The 26161-nt window shown below is 47.4% G+C and overlaps 1 protein-coding gene and 1 long non-coding RNA gene across 3 annotated transcripts; one reads left to right on the forward strand and one right to left on the reverse strand.

Moving 5' to 3' along the window:
* Nucleotides 1-167: 167 nt before the first annotated feature.
* On the forward strand, nt 168-26124 carry LOC146551700 (protein PALS1-like). 2 transcript variants are annotated; one of them, XM_085256355.1, is made up of 17 exons: nt 168-374; nt 11748-12051; nt 12561-12732; nt 13016-13116; nt 14571-14678; nt 16410-16487; nt 16612-16752; nt 16925-17086; nt 17199-17276; nt 17377-17560; nt 18174-18242; nt 18344-18415; nt 18527-18694; nt 18813-18902; nt 19187-19299; nt 24357-24467; nt 24559-26124. In XM_085256355.1, exons 2-17 carry the CDS (start codon nt 11872-11874, stop codon nt 24733-24735), a joined length of 2004 nt encoding a protein of 667 aa, XP_085112481.1. In that variant the 5' UTR covers nt 168-374; nt 11748-11871; the 3' UTR covers nt 24736-26124. The 2 variants fall into 2 exon arrangements, with proteins under 2 accessions (XP_085112481.1, XP_085112482.1); XM_085256356.1 differs by lacking the exon at nt 168-374 and adding an exon at nt 5424-6034.
* Nucleotides 20000-21192, reverse strand: LOC146551701 (uncharacterized). The gene is made up of 3 exons (XR_014889876.1): nt 21046-21192; nt 20819-20953; nt 20000-20745 (listed from the first exon to the last, which is right to left on the reverse strand). It is a non-coding gene; the product is annotated as an uncharacterized LOC146551701 (long non-coding RNA).
* Nucleotides 26125-26161: the final 37 nt, after the last annotated feature.

Here is a 26161-nt window from a genome sequence, read left to right on the forward strand (position 1 = left end):
GGCCCCCTGTTAAAAATCCTGGGGAAGCCCCTGCTTTACTTTTAACGCTAACCTCGCTGTGCTGCATTCCATGTAGCGGCGTGTCTCATTGGCTGACACCAAATTCCTTTCATAGGCGCGTCCAATCAGCGTCACCGTGTTATCTAGCTGGTGGCTCGCTGGCCCCGCCCCCTCTCTGGAGCTGGGAATGACAGTGAGGAAGAGGAGGGGAGGTCTCCGGTGGTGTCCGAGCAGCAACTTTGCCAGAGAAACGGAGAATCACCGACAGAAAGTCCGCGAAGCGAGTGGCGGATAGGGCTCAGAGCGGTGCTGTGACCCGGCAATTTCCCGGGGGATTGAGTTGTGAGACAGAGGCCGAGGTCGCGCTGAAGCAGGTGAGGCTTCCAGCGCTTTCTGTTCGCTCTCAAGTGGCTTTGTTATCAACAGGTGCCGCTAGCAGCTAGCAGCTAACGCTAGGCTCGAATAAAGTGCGTTTCTCCGAGCAGGGCGGCTCGCTGACGGGCCAAACCGACCCAGGTGTCCGAGTTTAGGCCGTGAACGGAGCCGGTCCGCCCCGGAGCCCTGTCGCTCGGGTGAGAGAAGCAGGAAAACGCAGAGAGGCTCGAGAGTGAGCTAAGGTTAGCCAGCTGTCAGTGAGACAAACTCCAGGCTGGGGGAGAGGTACCTGCATACACCGCTCAGCTTATCTTTATTTCAGTTATTCCACCTCAGCAGCGACTAAAAGCGCCATTTTTACTAAAACGCCGCCGCGTAGTCCTGCTGAAGTTAACCTGAGTGCTGGACAACCTGTCAAACTACAGGAAGCTGTATTTACAGTGAGCTTCTTATTTCCTTGTACAGAGAAATAAAGCGTTCATTTCCTGTTCCCTGCCGCTCCCCGTGACTGCCGTGGAAGGAAATGTGTTTTTGAATGGAGCGTTATCAGGTCCGAGATTACCGAGGACTCAGTGGCAGTGGGCGGCTCGGATTCAAACCTTCAGTCGGTGTGAGGGACAAGCCCAGCCCGGCCTCCTCACGCAGTCCTCTCAGCGTTTGGGGTTTCTTTATTTTTTCTCTCTTGTTTGTTTGTTTTTACCCCGCATATATGTTCCCAGTCATGTTTTGTGCGCTTTTTTTGGGCTTTATTCTTCAATTATTTGTTGTTGTTTTTTAAAACAAACAAACATGTGTGACGGGCATTCAGTAAATAGTTACTTTTTTCCTAATCTGTTTTTGAATTTCTTTGCTTTTATTTTTTGCCCCACAATTTTATTAATTCTTTTTTGGTAAATTGATTTTTTTTTAAGTTTACATTTTCCTCATAAATATTTGTACATTTTAGTCATTTTTGGAGGGAATTTTTTGGGATCTTTTTGTGTTTTATTTTACATTTTTTAAAGTAACGTTTTTGGTCAATATTTGAATTTTTTCCATTTTTTATTATTTTGATATTTGAGTTTAGAAAAAGTCATACCTTTATGAAAAAACGAATTAATTCATGGTATGTGTTTCTTGTAAATTTGTAGTTCTCTGCTCTTGTTTTGGGGGATTTCTGTCCTAAATATTTGAGTTTCTTGTGAATGTGGGCGGTGTTAAGATGTGACCCCGCCCTCCCAGCAGCCTGTCGCCCTTCACTGTGAGTCGCTGCATTATTATTAGACTATTTTCAGCGTGACCTTGTGCTGGTTTGTCTCACTGCTGTGGACAGAGTCGTGGTTCTGCAGTTTCAGCAGATAAAATTTGGAGAAGTTTACCTGTTTAATGTTTACCTGCGTTTGCCTTCCAATCAGACATGTCTGTGGGCGGGGCATTGCTCCAGAGAGAGTGGTGGCTCCATCAAAGCAGAGTCGCAATATTTTAAATTTTACTTGTTCATTTATTATTTTTTAATAGCCTTTATTGGATGGAGACAGACAGGAGGCACAGTGGGGGGGGGTCGGACTCATACCCGGCTTCCTGGCCATGGATCACACGGTCGCCAGCTCACCCTCTGAGTAAACTGGTGCCCAGAATTCATTTATCTGATTGAATTTCTGTGAATAAAGTTACGATGCAGTTGCTGTGAATGTTGAGTCTTACAAAGAGCGTAGTTTGGATGCGAGCGCAGGTCCCACTAAAGGGCGTCACGCCCTCACGCCACCATCACAGGGTCTGTCTGGGAGATCTCAGTCAGACGAGGAGCCGCTGGAGGTCCCCCGTGCTCCTCCTGTGCCTCCTCACACTGTGGAGCGGATGCTGGTCTGGTCCCGGCGTCTACTCCTCCTGATGCTGCTGGCAGACGCAGCAGGTGTGGAGGAGCTGCATTACCTGTGCAGCATGAACGGGTTGCAGCAGGCACGAGGACACAGAACACTCCCCTTCCTTGTTGCTGCCGCTCTGATCACACCTGTGCAGGTGAGACAGAATTTGTCACCTTTCAGTGTGAGCTGTTCACAGGGCAGCCGGCTCTCGGGTGCTAGATGTTTCATCTGATGACATCAGGACTGCCTTGGAGTCCCACGGCGTGGTGAAGTGACCGCGGTCGGTGGCTGGTTGGATGTGACTCATTGCTGCATCTGCAGTTTCCTGCACATGGTCACGGTTCAGCTGCACATGCGTGTCTGGCGTGTTTGTGGAAAGTTTTCTCACCTGTAAGAGTTTCACATCAGGGCTCCAGACTCTGAGTGCTCTCCACCTTTAAGATGCAGCTCCCCTTGCTGTGTGTTCGGCTCTCAGACCTCAGACCCAAATGAAGAGATAAGATGAGTGAGGCTCTGCAGGAGAAGTGAGTTTTCTCTGAGAACTACTAGTGTTTATCTTTTTGGAGAAGGAACCATTGGACTTGTTTTGTATTTTTCTGATTTATTTTGAAGTCAAAGCTTTCCCTGAAGCTCGTCTTTGTTGTCCTTAATAAGGCTGGTGTTATCTGTGAGGGTGCTGTGGAAGTCAGGTTGGGTGCCTGTGTTTGGTTTCCTCGTCAGCGGATGTAGGTTTGTGGATGTAGGTTTGCTTCTGCAGCACAGAAAGAAAGCTGCAGGTGTTGTGCGAGCTGGATGTGGAGGGTCATTGGCTGAATTTCAGAGAGCGGTGGGAGCCTCACTTTACCATCCACGCAGAGCCCTGGTGAAGCAGTGAGGTGAGGACGGGGCTGAGGGCGTCCGGCCAAAGAGAGACAGACGTCCTCTGTTCTCAGGAATGCTCGCTCGCTCGCTCGCTTCTTCTCCGGCCTGATTGGGGGGCTCGTGCCGGGGCAGATTGGTCACTGCTGTCTGATTTGGTCCATTTGCGTCCTCAGGCAGTGGGACGTTGCTGAAGTCCAGGTGTGTATGAGGACTGAGTTTAGTCCTTTCCATGCTTATGTTTTTTTTTTTTAAATATTTTACAAAATTTCCTTATTTAATCTGCCAGAGAACAGCACCTTCTACTTTTACTTCACCGGACAGTCTGATTGCTTTTATTTTGAAAGATCCAGCCCTTCCTGTCTCATGCTTCCTTTCTCACAAACACGGCCTTGCTGACCAGTCTGTCCTGCTCAGGTGAGCTGGTTAGTTAGTGGTTTAGGAACCAGTTCTCCACCTGTTGCAGGTTCTGGTTCTGGTGCAGGACCTCCAGACTAGAACCAGGACTACATCACCAGCTGCAGTCCAGTGCAGAGGTGGAGGACTTCGTCCGCAGGTTGAGAGCCTTAGTAGGGAAGCAGCAAAGAGACGTGACAGGAAGGGCTGGGAACTTTCAGAATAAGAGCCAGGACGTTGCTCTCCAGTCAACCGATCAGATTTTGTGAGAGAACGTGAAAGGCTGTTAGAGGCTGGGGTGTTTCTGGAGGGTGGGGGAGGAATCGGTGTCACGTTCAACATGTTTAAATCCACTTGCGTGTCCATGACTCAGATGAGACTATCTTTCAGTTTGACGGGCTTTTGTTGCTCACATAAAATAATTGAAGCTGTTTTTGTTCCGTTTCAGTGTGTCCACCCTCCACTCCCTCCTCTCTGTTTTCCTGTCTGGTACAGGCTGGTACAGCTGTGTGTGTGTGTGTGTGTGTGTGTGTGTGTGTGTGTGTGTGTGTGTGTGTGTGTGTGTGAGAGAGACAAAACTCATTCACACTCATAAAGTTCTGAGAACAGCGGGTGGAGGAAGGTGGATGGGAGGGGCTATTATCAGGATTGTTATTGATTGTTTATCTTGATCAAGTCACATGATCAGTAACATAAAACAAACTTGGATTAATCCTGTCGCTGCAGTCTGTCAGATTAAACGTTGGACTGGTTGCTTCTGGGAACAATCTCGTGTTGGTTGTGTGAGCTCGTCTTTGTCATAGTTGTGTAATTGTCTCGGTGGGACAAATGTCTCTTCAGTCTCTGAGGAAGACAAACTGCTAACACACCGATGACTTGACCTCTGTGTTTTTACAACCACTGGAGGCCAAATGTGAATGATGACAGTGAAACGTGCCCAGAGGGCGGCGTGCGACAGGACGGGTGGCGTGTTGAGTTAGAACATGCCCTTTCTGATGGTTTGAGGGCAGCAATCCAGCAGGAAACGGCTTCAAGTCCTGATCAGCTTCAGGCTTTTCCAGCCAAACTGGGTTTCAAACCAAGCTCCACCCCTTTCCCCGCAAACCAAAACACTCAGCAGGAGGGCTCGTCCACTCTTCCTCACCCCCTCAGCTGATTCTCTTCAAGCACTGACTTTTTCTTTCTGCTGTAGGTCAAACACCTGCAGTCGTACCGGTCTTTAATGAAGCCATCAGTTTTACGCTCCCGGAGTCACGTTTGCTACAGGAAACCTCACAAAGTGCGTTCTGAGTAACGGTCAAAGGCTGGTGTCAGCCTGTGGGAGAGGTGCGTGCTCACCGTGAGTGGGAGCACATGCATCCACAGACCAGGATCATCTTCATCTGCTGAATTTTGTAAATCTGTCAGGTGTCTCTGAGGCGGTTAGGCGGAAACTGTTTCTCTTTTTATTCAGTCAAACCTGTGATTTCACTGAATTAGACAATGTGAGCGCTCAGTGCAGCTCCTCGGACGTGTAGGTTTCTGAAGACTCAGGTCGGGATGCCGTGCAGTCAGAGATGGAGCCGGGCGCTTGATGGAGCGGCTCGGGGCTGCAGTGCATGTGTGAAACCCGATGAATGAGTTGGTCCGTGTGATTCATGAGTGCACAGAGCTGTTTGTGGTCCAGGAAGCTGAATCCAGCGAACTGTCTGCAAACCCTAAGCTTTGAGTATCAACTGATACTCGAGTACTTGTCTGACTGCAGCGGTCGTTAGTACTCAGGTGTGTTTACCTGGACACACAGTTGAGGACAGATTTCACATATTTAATTCTGTAAGCAGAGCCTTGCTGGTTATTGTGTTTGCACTCCTGTCACTGTAAACGTAGATGACCTCTGCGAATATTAAAGATGATGGGGGGGCTGAGAGCGGGGGTCAGGCTTTGGTTGCATATCTCAAGATTATTTTGTGTGTATGTAACAGTGTGTGCCTGTAAACGAGCACGTGCCCTCATCAGGTCGGTGTGTTTGTGCACAGCTCAGAGACGAGAGCTGAAAGTGTGGATCAATGTTTGAATCCCAGCTCTGTGTTTTTGGGACACGCTCCCTTCCCCCATCACAGGAATGCTGTTCCCAGGCTGCCTGGCATTCTTCACTGTGCATCATGGGCCGTGTGTGTCACAGTTAACATACAAACACGTTATTGTGTTACTGAGATAAGGCCTCCATCCGTCTGTTTATTTTTACCATCTCTCTCTCTCTCTCTTTTTTGTTTTCCATTCGTCGTTACCTCACTCGCTCTCTGCCTCCCCTGTTTCCTGACCTGAGCGCCGGCCCTCGTCCCTCCCACCTACCCGGACCACCCGGCTGCAGACAAAGCCATTGTTGTTATGGTTACGTGTATGGAGTGGGCGGCGGTCTTGGTATTGTTGCCTTTGAACTAATGACCGAGCTTCATCTGGCGCTGCTGTTAACCCGCTGCACCTGTCACTAAACCAGCTGTTTGTGTCCCGCACATCTGGCTGAATGTGCGGCAGCGAGAAGGTTCCCATTGTGACATTAAAATGCTGTGATGGTGAAACAGGTGTGTCATGTGAGTGTCCTTACTTCCTTTTTAAAGTGATCCTGCTGTGCTTCCTTAGCTCCACCCTGATGAAAAGCTGCTGAGTGTTACCTGGTTGGCGTCACGCCTTCATAAATGTATTCGGTTTCCTGTGACCTGTCAGTTAGGGCTGCCACAAACGATTATTTTGATAGTCGACTAATCAGATCATCATCCATTGGACGTAAAACGTACAGCTTATTGCACCAGCAGCATCTGCTCTTATAGAACTATCATTAGCTTACAGCTTTAAGTGTTTAAGGTGCTAACTAAAAATAAAGACAAGATGGTAGTTTATTAAATTTTAATGAAATTTGCACTAGAGCAGGGCGATATGGCCAAAAATATTTATCACGATATATATTTGAAAATTTGCGATAACGATATAACTGACGATATAATTGATGCGAGACAAAATACAACTCCACAACATTACTAGCGCAAAAAGACAACCTTCCATTTATTTTCACGTAAACAAGAAGCTGGTTTTTATGTACATTAAAGCTTTATAAAAATGTAACAGTGCAAATGCAAATTCCTTGCTGAAAGTTTAACCCAAAGGCATTTCCAGTAGAAATGGGCTGACATATCCTGAGCATAACCGTGTATAATATCCACTGAAGTTAAAAAGAGGTGCTTTGCAACATTAAACTGCAGTGTGCAGTACGCATTTTTCGGACCATAAGGTGCACGGGATTATAAGGCACATTAAGCGAAACAAAGCAGTCAGATAAATCAAACTTGATTAAACTCATTCTTCTTGCTTCCTCCACTTCTGTACCATTGATTCATTAATGTTGAATTCTCTGGCAGCTGCTCTATTCCCATGTTGTTGCAGTATATTAATGACTAACCTCGTATTGTGGATGGATCATCTCAGTTGTTCTCCTGACTGAAGTTTGGTCCGTTTACAGCATCCTGCCATGCGATTGCATTTGTCTCTAACCATGAGGAACCTTCAAGTTAACTTTTATAAGTGGGAAAAGTGTTAGTGTTCGTCCTCCAGCTTCACTGTTTATGTTATGCTAACATTGCTGTGTCGCTAGCGATCACATAGCACATCATTGTATACCAGCTAGCCCAACTTCAGTAACCCTACAAACGTCACTGCTGTTTAGTTTCCTGTCTTCATTTATGTTGGAAGTGATAGCAGAGCTGTACGTTTGATTTTTTTTCAGAAATCTCTCAGTCAGAACATGCAATATCATGCTTAGGTAACTAGCGAAACTAGCGAGCTAACTTCCGCTAGCTTCCTGCTAACTTCTAACTCCGTTAAATGTAATAACTTTTGTTTTCATGGATGCCTGGAAGTTAAACTTTATAGTTACACCTGGTAAAGCAGCAATGCTGATCGTTTTATTAAAGATGAAAGAATTTAGACAGTTTTTAACTCTCAGTGATGCTGCAGTGTTCGTTTGACCTGAAGAATACGGAGTTTAGGACCCAGATTACTCCCATCTTAGTCCGACAAATACGACAATAACGACGGCCGCTTGCATGTTCAGCAAAAAATGTGCTTTGTTGTGTATCTGACGGACAAACACCAAACCAGTTCCACATCACGGAAGTTGCACCATTTTTACAAACCAATTCTGGTTCATCTGTTTCACTCAAAAATCGGCCATGTGCGTATGAAAACAAAGGCACTGCGCATGCGCGTTTTACTCCCAGTCTATCGCGATATTTCATTTTCCTATCGTTGCTTAACATTATACCGGTATAGAGATTGACAGACCACGTGACTTTCGCGCATTGCATGCCATGAACTCGTGACAAAACAATCCAAGTACCGCATCAAACGCAAGCATTTGCAGCTAGTGATGGGATTTCCGGCTCTTTTTAGAGATCCGGCTCTTTCGGTTCGGCTCACTAAAAAGAGCCGGCTCTTTCGGCTCCGAACCAGCTCTTCGGGTTGTTTTGTTGCTTTAATTAATTTATTATTAACAATAATATAAAATTATGCACAAAAGGAATTACTAACGTAAAAACAAGTGGTTTTATTTATATATGTTTATATATAAATATATGCGGTGGCCCCTAGAGACAAAACACGTACAAACTCCAAAACACATTTCTAGCATGAACTGAACTTCCAAAGCAGAGCTACTAGATCACTTAAATTACACAGGCACTCATATATATTCAAATAATTTAAAAAAAAAAAAAAAAGTTCATTTACCTGTTACTACCACACACCAAATCCGGTCGTTGGTACTTGCTGGCTTGTGTAGCCACAAGATAACAAAAGCTCAACACTGCGCCCAGCATCCTGGAGCACTTCTGTTGTCTTTTGTACGTGTTTTGAGTTTTTATGTGCTTCTGAGTTTTTACGTGCTTCGGAGTTTGTACGTGTTTTTACGTGTTTTGGAGTTTTTACGTGTTTTGGAGTTTGTACGTGTTTTGGAGTTTGTACGTGTTTTGGAGTTTGTATGTGCTTTGTCTCTAGGGGCCACCGTAAATATACTTTTATTTATTCACTCCACATAAAATGCAATAAATAAATCATATAATACAAAAATCAACTATTCACATTTCAACTTTTAACTATTTAAATTTTCAGCTTTTTCCTTTTACAAATTTAAAGTGAAAACAACACAAAACACTGCAAGACATAACACAATTAAATATAAATTATAATATGAAAACAAAAAGAACATGCACATTCTCTGTCATATGGACCTGCATGAATAAACTTTCTGAATCCTTTATCACCTGCAACCGAAAATAGCTGTGGATGATTACTATACCTTTCTAATGTGACGTTGTTGTCCCTGGCTCTCTTTCTCTCTCTCTCCCTCTGGCTCTGATCCTGTGCTACTGAGTGTAACTACTGCCCCTCCCCCCTCTGCCCAGCGTAAAGCACAAGGCTGGCGTGCAGAGTGAAGCGGAAAAAAAGTGCGAGAGAGAGGGTGAGAGAAGAAAAAAAAATACAACCCACGTGACGGCTCGCGATAAGGAGCCGGCTCGCGTCGTTCACGTCAAAGAGTCGGCTCTAAGAGCCATTTCGTTCGCGAACGACCCATCACTATTTGCAGCACCGCAAAACGTTCATTCTTCGGTTCCAATAAATTCTTGCTTTTTCTTTGCCCCCCAAAAAGGTATGTACAAAACGAAGGAGAACAATGCCGGTCCGTACAAAGACAGACTTGATGAAAAGTCAAAGAAAAGATACGAGGAAAAAAATCAAACCAGTGAAAGGGTCAGACCCTTACGAGCACACAAAGGGACAAAAGACGTCAGCGTGCTGCCCAACTTTCACCACGCTCATATTTATAATTATACGCTTCTTGGAGTGAGTGCATACACTCATGAAGTTTAGTAACTTCAGGTCACTGCAACAAGCCCAGGTACAGTTTACCGACGGATGGGTGCAGGACCTTGAAATGCACCGTGTAGAAAGAAAGACCATCGTACCTATCATAAGTTTACCAGTCTCACAAATCGTCGTCATAAATACACATTCGCTAACAGTTTATTAATAGGACCTTTTGAGCTCAACGGTAATTAATTAGTAGTGGAAATAATTTCTGGTACCCATCACAGAAATGTAGCAGTGACAATAATATTGTATGCTGTAATCGTACTGGGCAATTAGTGATACAAAACAACTGTTTTATCCTGTGAATAAAAGTATATGTTTTTGTCAATGTACCATGGTAATAACAGAGGCGAAACACAATATTGTGTCAGGATAATTCACTATTTATGCACAATAAATAAAGGAGCATAGCGCGACAATTTCTGTTCAGCGCCAGACTTGCTTGTAACCTATATCACCAATTATGTTAAGAAAAATGACGCATTAACTACTACAGCAGACTGACCTGTGTGGAAATGCTTGGAGCAGACTAACCTGTGAGCTGGAGTGTTCTGGGACGTTATATTTTGTCTTTGAATGGCTGCAATCCAGGCCACTCTTTGTTACTTCGGAAACATGGCTCGAACAATTTCTCTTCAACGACGTAATCCGATAACAACCGATCTCTTTACCCGTCGGCTTCCCGTGGCTGTCATGCGACCGGCTATTGCAGTTAATAATACAACAGCTTCTTACCATTTTTTGTGTTTCTTTTTATCGCTGTATAACTGATTTCAATTGAAAGCCTACGTGCGCTAGTACCTCTTGCCACGAGTTCCCAGAATTCTTTGCGGTTTTACCCCTGAGTGACGTCACATTTTCAATCTCTATTACCGTGAACGGTATAATATGGCCCAGCCCTAATTTGCAGATTGTTTCGGTGAAGTTTAATAAACTCCTTGCTAAAATATAACAGGACACCGGAGTAAATTCTGGAGCATCTCACACTTCTGATAATCAGCTGTCTGCTTGACGTTTATTCAGCTGTGTAAAAACTATAACTTTAAACACTTTAAAAAAAAAAAAATAAAAAAAAAGCCAAACAATAACATTTTAAGTTATCTAAGTGACTTATATATGTTTAACCTGAGTAGCGAAAGACGGCGGTGGGTTTGAAGCCGGGAGTCCGGTGTTCTCACGGCTCTGGTGAGCCTTGCCCCCGGCTAGCTATCGAGCTAGTGGGTAACAAACGTCTCCGAAAACGCTTTTGCAAATATGTGGTGTCTTGATAAACTGAGCAGATATTTGAGGTTTACACAGCTACATTCCCTGAAAATATGTTAAACGTTTATTTTATGACCCAGAAAGAATAATAAGAGTAATATTAAAACTAACTAGCTGCTGCCATTGTTGGAAACTGAGCTGGGCTGCGCTATGAATTCGGGGTTTAACGGCAGCTGGCATCCTTGTACATGCAGTGCTGCCGTCTTCTGTCTCAGTCCGTTATTACACTCTTAAATCCTACTACTTATTCCTGCGTCTTTTGGGATCTTACAAAGCTTCAAACGACATCAGTTAAATCAGTCATCGACGATTTTAATAGTCAACGTAATCGTGACTAGTCGACTAATTGTGGCAGCCCTACTGTCAGCAGATGTAGGGCTGTGCGATATGACAAAAATGCCATATCCCAATATAAGACATTTATCGTTCTGACAACGATATAAATCACAAAAATGTAACATTTTCTGTAAATTCTGTGAATCTCGGGCAGCTCGACTTGCGTTTAGTTTTTCCAGCTGTGCGTCTTTTACCTGGATTTGAGTGTTTTAACCGATGCATGAAACGATACATTTTTAGACATAAGTTGTAACGGCCGCCGTTGTCTTTCAAAGTTTGAGTCCAAGGTTGATTATTTTATTTTTTTTTTTTTTTTTAGCACATCAGGGTTTTTTTTTTTGCTTCTCCTCCGTAAACTCTCTGCATGCTCTTTCACGTGATTCAGTTTATTTTGAAAAGTCTCAACGGGATCTTGAGCTTTATTGTGAAAGGTTTACGTGGAAAACAAAACAAGCGGACTGCGGAGCCACGTGATAGTTTTACCGTCATTGTTGCTAACGACAACACGTAAAAACAGGCGCTTGTCCGTCCGTAGTGTGGTTATATTAAATATAAGCGAAAGAGAGAACTTTAATAAAGCCGCTACCATCAAAACCATGAAAAAATATTGCTGTAAAGTTTATTTTCTGACTCCATGAAACAAACGATAGTGTAATAGGAAATGATAGACGTTTTTATATCCGATATATATCGTTATATCGAACAGCCCTAAGCAGACTCATCTGCCTCATCTGCTCCTTCAACCCAGGTGACCTTGTGTGTCTGCTTCCTGCACAGGTGACGGTGTCATGGCTGCCTTCTTCACCGACTTACCCTCCTAAACATCTCAGGAACATAACCATCGTAGAAACTGCCCGTCTGAGGAATCGAATCAAACGCACACAGTACAAGACGTGCGTGCATGCGAGGGATGACGACCTCCCATCTGAATGGCCATGTTGCTGGAGAGGGAGGAGGAGATGAAGAGGCGAGGGGAGGACAGCAGCACCGAGAAATGGCCGTGGACTGTCCGGGAGACCTGGGCAGCCGAACGCTGCCTCTGCGACGCTCCGCTCAGCTGGAGAGGATACGACAGCATCAGGTACGACACAGAGACACCTGCGTGGGTGGGGCCTTTATCGTCAGGTGTTCCGTTTGGGGCTGTGCATGTTTCACTGTGACAGGTTTTGTGTAACGACAGTGGGATGAAAGCACGCCTGAGCGAACCCTCGGAGGCTCAGGTTAGTTCCTGCAAACACATCTCTGATAATTTAGTGCAGGAAACTTCACTAAGTGCATTGTGGGTAAACTTTGAGGCTGATTTGAGCGTGTGGGGGAGGTGTTGGCTCAGAATGAGCTGCAGCCAACACGAGGTTTAGTTTCCTCGAGTGGGCGTGGGATTGCTCCGGCTGATTTTTCAGTCCTGAGCATCGTCAGGTTTTACCTGATGTGGGTTTCATTTACATAACACACTCACGTGGGCTTTTAGCACAGAGCCAATCACAGCTCAGCGTGCACAGGTCGGTGCAGAGGACGCCATGTGTGCTCTGATGCATGAGGAATATGGAGGGCCTCCTGTGTAACTTCCTCTGCTCTGTGTTTGTGTGTCAGGAGGACCTTCGGCGTCGTAGAGAAGAGGAGGGTCGGCAGCTGGATCTGAACGCCTCACTCAGACTCAGGAACCTCTCCCAGAATCCCTACAGCGGGATCGACAACCCCACATTCCTGCAAGACACACCGCAGCTGCCAGCGCTCAGCAGCCAGCACACACACGCGCTGCTGGGTAACACACACACACAGCCGTTATTACTGTGCAGATCTGAGGGGTCAAAGGGTGAGGAGGTGGAAGTTAAAGAGATGCTGACAGCGTTGAAAAATGAGGAAAGTGAACAAGAATGTCAGACGCCAGTCAGGGAGGGAATTCCTCAGGGAGGGAGTGAAGCACCCGACTTAATTAAGAGTTTGTTTGTTGGGCGGCAGCGCTGACACACACAGGAGGACACACTGTTCGTCTGAGGTCAGCTATGTGTGTGCTTGCTTTGAACACGTGTGCTCTGTCTCTGCAGAGTTGGAGGAGCTGCTGCTGTCGCTGAAGCAGGTCCGGGGCAGCCTGTCGGACCAGCAGAGTCACAATGACATCGAGTTGGTCCTCGCTCTGCTGAACAAGGTAATATTAGCGAGCGAGGCCTCGGCCCGCTGTGTAATTGTGGCTTCTTTGTGAGACTCTGCGGTCAAAGACTCGTCACTGCTGTCTGAGCTGCAGCTTTGTGGTCCCGGACACTTCGAGGCGGGGCTCTCTCCTGACCCAGGGCAACTTTTAGCTGCTGGGTCCGGTCCTGATGCGCGGTGAGAGACCCTCGGGCTGGTGGTGACTCTGCAGACGCTCTCACATGGTGCAGGTGTGCACTGACTGTGTTTGTGTGCTTTTCTGAGCAGCAAACAAACACAGACCTGGCAAACCGCACGTTTCAGTGCACGAAACCGGAAGAAGGAAAAGGCTCGCCGTCGCAGCGTCAGCCTCGGGTTGCACTGGCGTTTGAAAGCTGTCACTCAGCAGGGTGACACCTGCAGTGTGATTGGTTTCTAACAGAGCTTTAATCCAAAATCATCCTTCAGTGGGCCTGTAAAGTGGTCATCGTGACGCCGTCTGCCTGCCGCTCTGTTGCACTTAAAGCTGCAGAAACATGGAGACGTGAGGTTTTTAAAATCCGCTCAGAGCGTTAATCTTTGTCACAAAGCCATGTGGAGACATGTGGCTGTTGTCAGCCAGTCAGATGCATGAAAGAGCGCATTCCTGCGATGCTTTGGAGTCAAAGTCGACCCTCCTGAGTCGTGCTTCAGAGCCTCGCTGCTGCCTGAAGCCATTCGCCCACATAGAGACGTCTGAGTGGTTTTTGCTCTGCTGAAGGTTTGTTTTATTTCTGCCACACGGATTAGTGCAGGACTTCCTGTGAGCTCATTAAAATAAACTGTACTGATCATTTGAGGAAACTCGCGCTCTGATTGGACTCATATTTCCTCACAGTCATGAGCTGAACCGAGGGTTTGTTTTCACAGCGTCACTCTGCAGCTACGCAGCAGTTTGAGCTGCGTTTAATGAGCAGAGCCACGCTGTCTTTGCTTCACAGGTTTTTATCTGAATCATTCTTTTCTCTTCTGGTGACATAAACTGACTTCCAGCATGAAGCAGACCTGATGCAGAGCAGCCTGTAGCTTTACTGTAGCGTCTGTTGTTACCTGTGCAAAATGTCTCACCTGTAGCTCAGGCGATAAACGAGCGTCTCTTTAAAAAGTGCTGATGTGTGGTGATGCAGCATTAATCTCATTATTATGATAAAGTTCATGTGGAAATCGACTGTTGCGAGCTCTGAGGATACCGAGGTCTTCCTCCAGAAGCTCGGCCATCTTTATGCTGACTCTGAGCCCTCGACTCGCCGTCCACCTGAGTGACCTGTCGGTGGGTTAACAGTCAGAGGTCAGCACTTCAGTCATAAAACTGGAGCTTTTGCTGAGTGTGAACTCGGTTTGTGAGGATTTAAATCAGCTTTTGACTCAGCGCAGCGTCGAGTGGGAATAAATGACAGCTCGGAGTCGCTGACGTCTTTGTTTTTCTCTCTGCAGTCGGACTTCCAGTCGGCGCTGAAGATCCACAATGCCGTGGCCAGCAGCATGCACCGACCGTCTCCGCCGTACCCCAACACGCAGCAGGCGCTTCCACTCGCCATGGAGGTAACACAGCTGTATTTGACCTGCGGTAATGGAGCAGAAAGTTTAGCTTCATCAGTCTGGATGTGAGCTAAACACTTAAAGCTGGTCTTTAATAGTCGATCCTTTGTTATTTCTCACCTCTTTGTGCTGCAGATCAAACTGAGTTAGTGGTTGTCTGTCCAAAGCTGCTGTGAAGGGGCAGCACAGCGGGGACACGTTCACTGTAGTATGTTTGTAGAGCTGCAGTAGGTCACACACTGTTTCCTGCAGGACCATTTTCAATTCACCAACATCGTTCATGATCTTTCTTTTCCTTTGCAGTCACACAGGTGATTGGTCAAAGCAACACCTGATCGATTCACCTGCAGTGAATCAATCAGGTGTTGCTTTGACCAAACTAACACAAACTCAGCTGAAACAACCCAGTTTAACCAAACTCAGCTAATCCAAACCTACAAAAATGTTGTATGTCGGACTCGTCCAGCTGCTCCACGATGTTCTGCCTGATGTCTGTGTCTCATCCACATTTGTACTGGGATCAAACTTGTGTGGTTCCCTTTCCCACTGAGCCCACAGTCTTCCTGAGGGGCGGGGTCTGGTTCATCACACCGTCGGTCACTCGGGAGTTTTCTTGCATGCTGCGAAAGCGAGGCTAAGCTCGGTGCTGGGGTTTGCGCTCCTCGGGCCTCGTTTCAGAGGCAACTCATTAAAAGCAGCACACCATCCATGTTGGCGTCTCCGCCCCCGCCCTGCGTTTGGCTTCCAGAATCAAAGAGAAAAGAAGAGCTGGCGTGCACGCTGTCCTCACAAACATGCTGTTTCTTCATCAGGAACGAAGCAGAAACGTGCTGCAGCAGTGCAGGAGGACGGCTTCAGTGCAGCACACCGCTGTTCACGTCAGATCTTTAATACAACAGAAATATGAGCGTGAGAACCGATCTGTTAAAGTCCTTACTCACTGCTCGTGCACTTACCCAAAGTTTCCTCCTCTTCTTCTTCTGTTCTTCCTCACGTCACCCCAACGCTGATCAATCAGCTCTGTGTGTGTACTTACTGTACACACACAGAGCAGACGTGTAACAGCACCACAGCAAGGCCTCTATGAAGGAAAACACGGGTGTGTTTTTGTCTGTCCGTCCATTTTCTTATGGCTGGGTCGCGGGGGCAGCAGCCCAGACCTCCCTCTCCCCAGCCACCTCCTCCAGCTTGTCCTGGAGAACACCAAGGCGTTCCCAGGCCAGCCCAGTAATGTAATCTCTCCAGCGCGTCATGTCCCTGCCCCGGGGCCACCATCCGGTGGGACACGCCCGGAACACCTCACCCAGGAGGCATCCTTGTCAGACGCCTGAACCACCTCAGCTGGCTCCTTTCAATGTGGAGGAGCAGCGGCTCTACTCTGAGCCCCTCCCGGATGGCCAAACTTCTCACCCTATCTCTAAGGGAGAGGCCGGCCACCCTTCGGAGGAAGCTCATTTTTGCCGCCTGTATCCACGATCTCGTCCTTTGGGTCACACCCACAGCTGGTGACCATAGGTGAGGGTAGGGACGTAGATCCACCAGTAAATTTAGAGCTTTTACACTCCGCTCTCTCTTCACCACGACGGACCGGTGCAGCGCCCGCATCCCTGCAGCCGCAGCACCAATATGTCTGTTTTTGTCATTAAACACGACCAAAGTTTCTAATAATGTAAAACATACGGTTGGACATGTGACAGGAAGTGATCAGAGCGGGGGTGTCTGCTGCTGTTTCAGGTCAGGAACCTCCTGCAGGCGTGTCACAATAAAGAAGGCCTGGAGCTGCACAGCCTGCTCTCAGACACACATCTGCAGGTACACACACACCTACACTCGTTTCCATGTCCCCACAAAGATGTCTAAACATTTACAGTCACACACAGATTTCTCAGTGTGTGTGTGTGTGTGTGTGTGTGTGTGTGTGTGTGTGTGTGCGTAGTCGTTGCTTCTGACCCATGACAGCATAGCAGAGATGGAGATGCAGCTGGAGCCGCTGCCCGCCGAGGGCGAGATGCTGACGCAGTGGGGAGGAGAGACCGTGAAGATTGTTCGCATCGAGAAGGCCCGAGACATCCCTCTGGTACACACACACACACACACACACACGTTTGAGTCCAGATTTGACCCATTTTAATTACATGTGAAATCTGAGGGCTGGGAAACAGTCGAGCTCTGTTCAAAGCGACAACAACATCCTGGTGTTTGATGCCAGGACTCCGTGGCTGTGATGAAATGCATGGTTTGCTCTGCAGGGGGCGACGGTGCGGAATGAAATGGACAGCGTGGTGATCAGTCGGATCGTTCGCGGCGGCGCCGCTGAACGAAGCGGGCTTCTGTCTGAAGGAGACGAAATCCTGGAGATTAACGGCATCGAGATCCGAGGCAAAGACGTCAACCAGGTGTTTGACATCCTGGTGAGTGTTTCACGTACGAGCGCAGGTTGGACTCCGGCTGAGCGTCGTCTGTGAGCTCAGGCGCTTTCACGTCAGTGGTTGGAGATGATTTTGTGTCTTTGTGTCTAAACAGGCCGACATGCACGGCCTCCTGACCTTCGTGCTGATTCCCAGCAATCAGAGCAAACCTCCTCCCGTCAAAGAGAGTGTGGTGAGTGCTGCGATATGAGAGGAACGCCTCGTTCCCGACGCGCTGAAGTGATGAGGGTGGAAGCCTTCCTCTGACCCCATGACTCTGCTCTGCTCCTCAGGTCCACGTGAAGGCTCATTTCGACTACGACCCCTCGGACGACCCCTACGTGCCGTGCAGAGAGCTCGGCTTGTCCTTCCAGAAGGGAGATATCCTGCACATCATCAGCCAGTCCGACCCCAACTGGTGGCAGGCGTACCGGGACGGAGACGAGGATAACCAGCCGCTCGCTGGCCTGGTTCCAGGTACGGCGGTCTGACGGCCGGAGGTTTTTTTATCTTAAGGGTTTGAAGAATGCTGCACGGTGTGAGCGCGCTCAGAGCGTTTGATTTGGATAACAGAAAGCAGATTAGCAGCAACCTTTGACCTCCGTGACCTCTGTGATCACGTGACCGTTGGGACGGTTACTCGTGGCTTCCCTGTGCTGACTCCACACCAAACAGGAAGTGACATTTCACCTCGTGTGCAGTGCCACCTTCTTACCCCCCTCAGTCCTAAGGTCCAGCTGCCCTCAGAGGGCGTCAGTAAGCTCCGCCTTTGTTTCCAGTTGCCCGTGGCATCAGCAGAATTCCAGCTGATGTGCTTTTCCAGTTGTTCCTGGATGATCCCGGCCAGATGATGTCAGATCCTGGGGTCTCCCCCATCTGAGCGTGCTCAGAACTCCTGCAAAGGGAGAAATGCTGCGCTCGCGCAGAGGTGAGCGTGGGCTCACCTCTGTTTGTTTTCATACGTTGGACTGAAACATTTCCTCGTGTTTGGCGTGATCGTGTTTTCCCTGAGGTCAGCTGTTCAACATTTGGAGGAAAACTCGGTTTGTTCTCGTGTCAGCTGAGCAGCTCTCTGCTTCTGTCTCCACAGGGAAGAGTTTCCAGCAGCAGAGAGAAGCCATGAAGCAAACCATAGAAGAAGACGAGCCCGAGAAGTCCGGTCGGTCCCTGCTTCGCCCACGTTATGACCTCATTGCTGTAAAAACCCGTGTGGGGTTAGAGGTCATGTGACTCGTGCACTGAAGTGGTGTCTGTTTGCAGGGAAGCTCTGGTGTGGGAAGAAGAACAAGAGGAAGAGGAAGAAGCTGCTGTACAACCCTCACAGGAACGACGGTGCGTCAGTCTGTCCCTAAACTCTGACAGGCAGCGAGGAGGCGGAGCCTCAGCTCCTGCTCTACCCTCACTCAAACTCCAGATGTCTCTTTTTCTTGTCTTTTGCTCCAGATCTCGATAATGAAGAAATTCTCACCTATGAGGAGATGGCGCTGTACCACCAGCCGGCCAATAGGAAGCGGCCAATTGCTCTGATTGGTCCGAGCGGCTGTGGGCAGGAACAGCTCAGGCAGCGGCTGCTCAACAGTGAACCAGAGCGCTTCGCTGGAGCTGTGCCTCGTAAGGATGTGTGTGTGTGTGTGTGTGTGTGTGTGTGTGTGTGTGCACGCGTGTGTGTGTGTGTGTGCACGCGTGTGTGTATAAACTAACTCTGTGTGTGTGTGTGTGTGTGTTGTAGACACGACGCGGAGCCGTCGCGAGGGCGAGCAGAGCGGTCGGGACTATCACTTTGTTTCTCGGCAGACCTTCGAGGCTGAGCTGGCGGCTGGTGAGACGTTTAAATCTGAGAATATTCGTGAGGACGTCGTACAAATGTGCTCGATTTAAAGTTAGAAGTGTTTAAACGTCCTAAAGTGCAGCTGCATCAGAGGAGAGCAGGGTGACGAGCGTGTCCCAAACATGCTGAGGCAGAAATATGGCGCTCTGATGTAATACCAGTTTGTACCACAAGGTGGCGTCAGTGCTTTATTTAAACTGCAGCCTGTGAGGCTCAGGGTGTCTGGAGGTCTTTAACCTCCTGTTGGTGTGAAATGAGTTGTTTTTGTGTTTCAGGGAAGCTGATCGAGTCCGGAGAGTTCGAGAAGAATCTGTACGGGACGAGTACGGACTCAGTGAGACAGGTCATCAACACCGGGAAAATCTGCGTGCTGTGTCTGCACACACAGGTGTGTATGTGAACACACACAGGTGTGTATGTGAGCGCGCACACAGACATGTTTCTGCTGTATTGAACGGTCCTGCAGGGTGTAAACTGTAAGCAGAGCTGCATGCTTTGTGTTTGCTGTCAGACGATCAGGCTGGATTAATGTGGCAGGAGGCGGGGTCAGTGTGAGCGCTTTCATTGGAGGAAACGCTGATGTGTGGCCTGTGTGTGTTCTTACTAAAGCAGCAGTGAAGGGGCGAGTGGGGAGCTGCGATTGGTCCACCTGCTGCTTGTGTTTTTATGTTGGCTGGGACTTCAGCAGAATCTTAATAATTGCAGTCTGAAGATGATGATCAGCTGATCCACGTGCTGACTTCAGAGCTCTCAGGCCCACGTCATGCTGCCTCCACCTGTAGCACAGCTGCAGCACTGCTTTTATCTGCACTGGGTCTCAAACTGATTTTACTGGAGAGGCTGAAGCAGAGTTTAAATATGAGGAGCAGCTGATTCCAGCTGTGTTATTCTTATTGATCTCATCTTAAGATGAGGCCAGCTCCCAAACTGCGTCTGAAGAACACGAGCTGTGCTGCTTCAGTGTGAAATGTCACAGGTGTGTGTTTTCTGCTGAAAACTGAGTGATGAATGAGTGTGAGGTTAGTGCAGAGCCTGCAGACAGTCACATTTGCATGAAATAAACTGAGTCTAATCAGATGAAGTTCTTTGCAGCTTTCAGACTTTATTCAGAAAATCAGACACATGAATGTTTTCAGCATTTCAACAGAATTGAAATCATCAGCTTAACAGTTTGGAAACAAATCATGTTGGAGAAGCTTCCTGTGTTCTGTCACTCAGGATGTGGCTTCAGGGATGATGTCGGACAGCTTGATGTTAAACTCTGTGCTGCTGTCACTGTGAGACTCGTTTCTTTGCAGCCATGCTTAGGTCTGATGAAGGCTGCTTTTTGCTGGCTGCACTTTAAATACAGTTACCATTAAATACGTTCTGTTCTGGGAAACATCTGATACACTCAAAAGTATTGCCTGGTCTGTAACACCGGAATATATTCGCATAACCGATCTTTTCTGCAAGGGCTATGAGAGAATTTTCTAACTGATCATCATTAAAAAAGGGAATACCCTGTTTATTAAGGGGTCTGTATGGTTGTGTAAACACGAGGGCATGCTGTGGCCAGTTTGTCATCGGTGTAATCAATTCCAAAATGTTTTCTAAAGGTTCGTTTGGGTTTGCACATCTGTGTGCACATGGAGAGAGGTATGTGTACAGAAGCAAAAAGCTCTTTTCGTATTTGTTGCTCCACGCATTGTTAATGTGTTCCAAAACGAGGCGTTCAGCGTGGATATACCCACTGGGCTTTTTTATATAAATGTCGTCTGTCCACATTGAGTTTTGGTCCATTCTATCCAGGGGGATGTTCACAGCAGCACAGAACTGCCCAAATTCTAAATTCCTGCCAAAGAAAGGACATTTCTAGTTTGTGAAGAAAACAGAATAATCCAGAGGTTACCTGTGAGGATACTCACCTGATTGAATTGATAATCTGAGGCAGCTTGTTCTCAATCCCTTGATCCAGACTGGTTCCAGCTGACAGCAGCAGGGCCAACACGGTCCAGGACAGGACACACCTCTGCACACCTGACATGATGTAAACTGCACACCTGCACAGGTCACATTGGTGTTGTTACAGCTCAGCACACAGTGATCTCTCTGCTAAAGCTTCCTCCACTCTGAGGGACAGAATCAGACTCACCTGATGAGCCGGAGTCGAAGCGTCTCACCTGTGGAGTGGGGTTGTCGTTTGGTGACTGAGGCTCAGTGTGGCGGCTCGAGGGTTTTATAACGGGCGCGCTGACGCGTCTCAGCGGCTCCTCTGTCCAAAAACCAGGTAACATGTAAATGTTTCTGAGTTACATTAACATTATCTCCTCTTCATGGAAATGAAAACAAACAGTCTCCAACGGTTCTCGGGAGGACTTTACAGGTGATAAAGTAGAAGGACTGGAGTTGGATGGTGCATCAGAGGACACCGAGTGAATGAGGCCGTTACTCTGCCATCTTTAACCTGCAGCTCTGACACAAATGCTTCCTCCAAACCACGCCGAGTAGTTCCTGATTCCAGCTGTGAGACACATCCCAACCTGAAGCCTGACCAAGTTCATGTGTACAGAGTTGCAGCTCCAATAAATCACGTTTTTAAAGAGGAAGCTAAACACGAGGAACTCTGAAAATGAGAGACGATTAATGTGGCACTGTCACTAAAACCTTGGAATCATTCACGTCTTTGATTTTAAAATCCTCTGAGTGTGTACTGAGGCAGAACGAGGTGGATGTGCCCAGGTTCAGTTTTATGCTTTCCACAATCCTTTGAGAGAGGACTGCGTCATGCTTTCTTTCAGCTTGTATATGAAGGTCAAAGTTCGAAGCAGTGTTTTCAGAAAGTAGTCTATCCCAAAGGTCTGCGCATCCAAACACAAGGACGATTCTGTGATAGCCTGGATGGAGCTGAGCCCTGAGAACATTGCAAATGTAATAAATTAGCACAAAGTGCATCAGTTTACCTGACGTCCTGTGAATGCACCGTTGGACCTCACCATGCCGCTCAGAGTTGAGCTTCTGTGCTTCCATGATGAAGATCATTCTGCTTATCTGGGTTCCAATCACAGTGACAACAGTAACCATCGAAGCCCAGACCTGCCTCACCCGCCCACCTCCTCCAGCTCGTCCTGGGGTCACAGAGTCGTCCCCGGGCTGCTGTTAGATACAAGCTGTGTCCCAAAACGTCGGCTTCATCCTCCTGAGGACCCGGCCTTCGCGGTCTACGTGGGCCGGGTCCTTCGAAGACTGAGAAGGCCGGAAGTGCGACGCTGTGAAATTGGATGGTCGAGCCTTCTGATTAGCGTCACCTCTGTCTCGGTGGAGTCTGCTCCTTGCTGTCTAAAATATAACAGGACACTGGAGTAAACTCTCGACCGTCTCACACTTCTGATAATCAGCTGTCTACTTGACATTTATTCAGCTGTGTAAAAACTATAACTTTAATCTCAGCCAAACAGATTTACTCAGGAACAAATAAAACACTTAAAAAAAAAAGCCAAACAATAACATTTTTAAGTTGTCTAAGTGACTTACAGTGGGGCAAAAAAGTATTTAGTCAGCCACCGATTGTGCAAGTTCCCCCACTTAAAATGATGACAGAGGTCAGTAATTTGCACCAGAGGTACACTTCAACTGTGAGAGACAGAATGTGAAAAAAAAATCCATGAATTCACATGGTAGGATTTGTAAAGAATTTATTCGTAAATCAGGGTGGAAAATAAGTATTTGGTCACCTCAAACAAGGAAAATCTCTGGCTCTCACAGACCTGTAACGTCTTCTGTAAGAAGCTTTTCTGTCCCCCACTCGTTACCTGTATGAATGGCACCTGTTTGAACTCATCATCTGTATAATGATCATGAGAACGGTGAGCAAAGATCCCAGAACCACACGGGGGGACCTGGTGAATGACCTGCAGAGAGCTGGGACCAAAGTAACAAAGGTCACCATCAGTAACACACTACAACGGCAGGGAATCAAATCCCGCAGTGCCAGACGTGTTCCGCTGCTGAAGCCAGTGCATGTCCAGGCCCGTCTGAAGTTTGCCAGAGAGCACATGGATGATACAGCAGAGGATTGGGAGAATGTCATGTGGTCAGATGAAACCAAAGTAGAACTTTTTGGTATAAACTCAACTCGTTGTGTTTGGAGGAAGAAGAATACTGAGTTGCATCCCAAGAACACCATACCTACTGTGAAGCATGGGGGTGGAAACATCATGCTATGGGGCTGTTTTTCTGCCAAGGGGACAGGACGACTGATCCGTGTTAAGGACAGAATGAATGGGGCCATGTATCGTGAGATTTTGAGCCAAAACCTCCTTCCATCAGTGAGAACTTTGAAGATGAAACGAGGCTGGGTCTTCCAACATGACAATGATCCAAAACACACCGCCCGGGCAACAAAGGAGTGGCTCCGTAAGAAGCATTTGGAAGTCCTGGAGTGGCCTAGCCAGTCTCCAGACCTCAACCCCATAGAAAATCTGTGGCGGGAGTTGAAAGTCCGTGTTGCTCGGCGACAGCCCCAAAACATCACTGCTCTCGAGAAGATCTGCATGGAGGAATGGGCCAAAATACCAGCTACTGTGTGTGCAAACCTGGTAAAGACCTATAGTAAACGTTTGACCTCTGTTATTGCCAACAAAGGTTATGTTACAAAGTATTGAGTTGTATTTTTGTTATTGACCAAATACTTATTTTCCACCCTGATTTACGAATAAATTCTTTACAAATCCTACCATGTGAATTCATGGATTTTTTTTTTTCACATTCTGTCTCTCACAGTTGAAGTGTACCTCTGGTGCAAATTACTGACCTCTGTCATCATTTTAAGTGGGGGAACTTGCACAATCGGTGGCTGACTAAATACTTTTTGGCCCACTGTACTTCCTCTCCTCCACCTGGGTCAGCAGCTTGTCCCTGACCTGGAGTGGCCACTCCACCCTTTCCTGCTGAGGACAGTGGGCTGAGACTCGGAGGTGCTGATCCCCTCCTGATGCAGCCAACAGGACCACGTCTGCTTTGAAGGCTCAGCAGCAGCTCCAGCACTCAGAGGACAGGGGTTACGTTTCTGACTCTGCTGATTGAGATAAAGGCACAGACACAGGGAGAGTGTCAGACAGCTGCCTCGGAGGCTCTCCATGCAAATAACAGCTCATCATCATGTCCACTGATGATCCACGTTACACAAGCTGCACTCATCACAAACGGACCTCATTTGCACTGCGGTGCAGGTGATCCTGATAAACAGACACTGAAGTATGAATGTGAGCTGTTCAGATGCTGCAGGTCCTCAGAGCAGCTCAGCTTTGAGCCAGCGAGCTAATGGGAGCTCTGTGGAGGTGACCGGGTACACCTGCAGGAAGCCATGGTGTTCATACCTGGGAACACCTGTGCTGGAGAGCTTTCTCCACTGTTTGCTTGTTTATACATGACATAGAGTGTGTGTCTGTCTGTGTGTGTTTCCAGGCTCTGAAGGTGCTGAGGAGTTCAGACTTGAAGCCTTACATAATCTTCATAGCTCCGCCCTCCCAGGAACGACTTCGAGCTTTATTGGCTAAAGAAAACAAGAACCCCAAGGTGCTCGTCCGTTTACGTTTGCCCATCAGCTGTGTTTATGCATGTGTGTCTCAGTACTGACGTGTGTGTGTGTGTGTGTGTGTGTGTGTAGCCCGAGGAGCTGCGTGACATCATCGAGAAGGCGCGTGAGATGGAGCAGGGCTGCGGTCACCTGTTCGACTCCATCATCGTGAACACGGATCAGGACAAAGCTTTCACCGAGCTGCTGAGACTCATCAACAAGCTGGACACGGAGCCGCAGTGGGTGCCCTGCTCCTGGCTGCGCTGAACGAACACACACACACGCACACACACACACACACACGAACACACACACACACACTGAGCTAGGGGGTGGCGTCAGGACAGAAATCATCTGAGATTTTGAATCAAACTGGATCATAACTGTTCGTGTTTGTTATTAAGGGCAGAACGAGGCCTGCTGAGCAACAATAAAATCATAATCGACTAACGAGACGGAGTAACGTCACAACGAGCTCAAATTATTTCTGTTATCTTAGTGGGAACATGAACAATCTGGTCTCTGACCAATAAAAATGAGTCTCGGCATTAAGCTCCTCCTCCTCCCCGCAGCACCTCAGTGTCCCAGCAGGGGGCGGGCCTCACAGCCTGTAGTGTCGCTGCCGCTCGATTGGTTCACATTTCGGCGTGTTTCTGTCCTCGCTCGTGGTCACGTGCAGACGGAGTTGTTCACTCACATTTTTGGAGATGCAGAGCTCTGTGCCCCGCCCCACTGAGGCATTCTGGGATACCTGAGGGCGAGCAGGCTTGGAACAGCGAGTTTAAAATCCTTTTTTTTTTTTTTTTTCCACGACACAAACGTAAACTTTTGACCTTTTGACCTTCTGCTCACTTTGTTCTCGTTTTTAAACGTTTTGCTGGAATATTTATTGTGTAAATCGACACTGATGTCGCTGCATTAAAAACTTTATCTTGGAAAGATTCTGAACGTCTTTCCAGCTTTATTCTGAAAGTCTCAGATGTTTGTTTCCTGTCGCTGACTCTGAATCAGTTTTTGAACACACTCTGACGTCAGACTGTTTCGGGATGTCGTGTTTTTCTTGGAGTCGTGTTCGTGTTGGACCTCGCCGCCATTGGCACCGCCTCGTCATCATTTCGTTTGTTTTTAATGTTTGTTTTTATTTGTTGTAAACACACCCACCTGTCCAGGTGAGACTCTTCAGGAGGAAATGTGAAGCTCAAACACTTTGGCTGCTGACTCCGCCCCCTCGGCTGGGCTGAGAGCACAGACTTCCTGTCTGACTGACTTTTACTGCACTTATGATTGTTTTTGTATCAGCTGATACTGTTTGACCTTTGACCTGGCGGCCTGTGTGTGTGTGTGTGTGTGTGTGTGTGAGAGAGACTCTGAGCTGAAGTAGAGACTCTGTATCATCACTGTAGAGCTTTTATATATTTGTAATATTCAAAATAGATTTATGAATACCATAATGCACCAATAGGAGTGCAGCTTTCTCGCCCTCATCCCCTGCTATTGGTCCAGGAGGAAGAACAAGAGGGGGGCGGGGCTAGCTGTACTGAATGTAATTGATTCCACTTCCTGTTTCTCACTTCCTCCTGAGAGAAAACTTTTTGTATGAATATTCACCACAAAGACACGAATAATGAATAAAATAGATCATCAGTAGAAAATAAACCTGTTTGTTTTTATTCAAACTTTATTATTATAAAAA

This window comes from Mchenga conophoros, linkage group LG19, assembly GCF_057382185.1.
Source record: "Mchenga conophoros isolate Kocher_MC1m ecotype Shallow Benthic linkage group LG19, M_conophoros_male_GT1.1, whole genome shotgun sequence".
Taxonomy (NCBI): Eukaryota; Metazoa; Chordata; class Actinopteri; order Cichliformes; family Cichlidae; genus Mchenga; species Mchenga conophoros.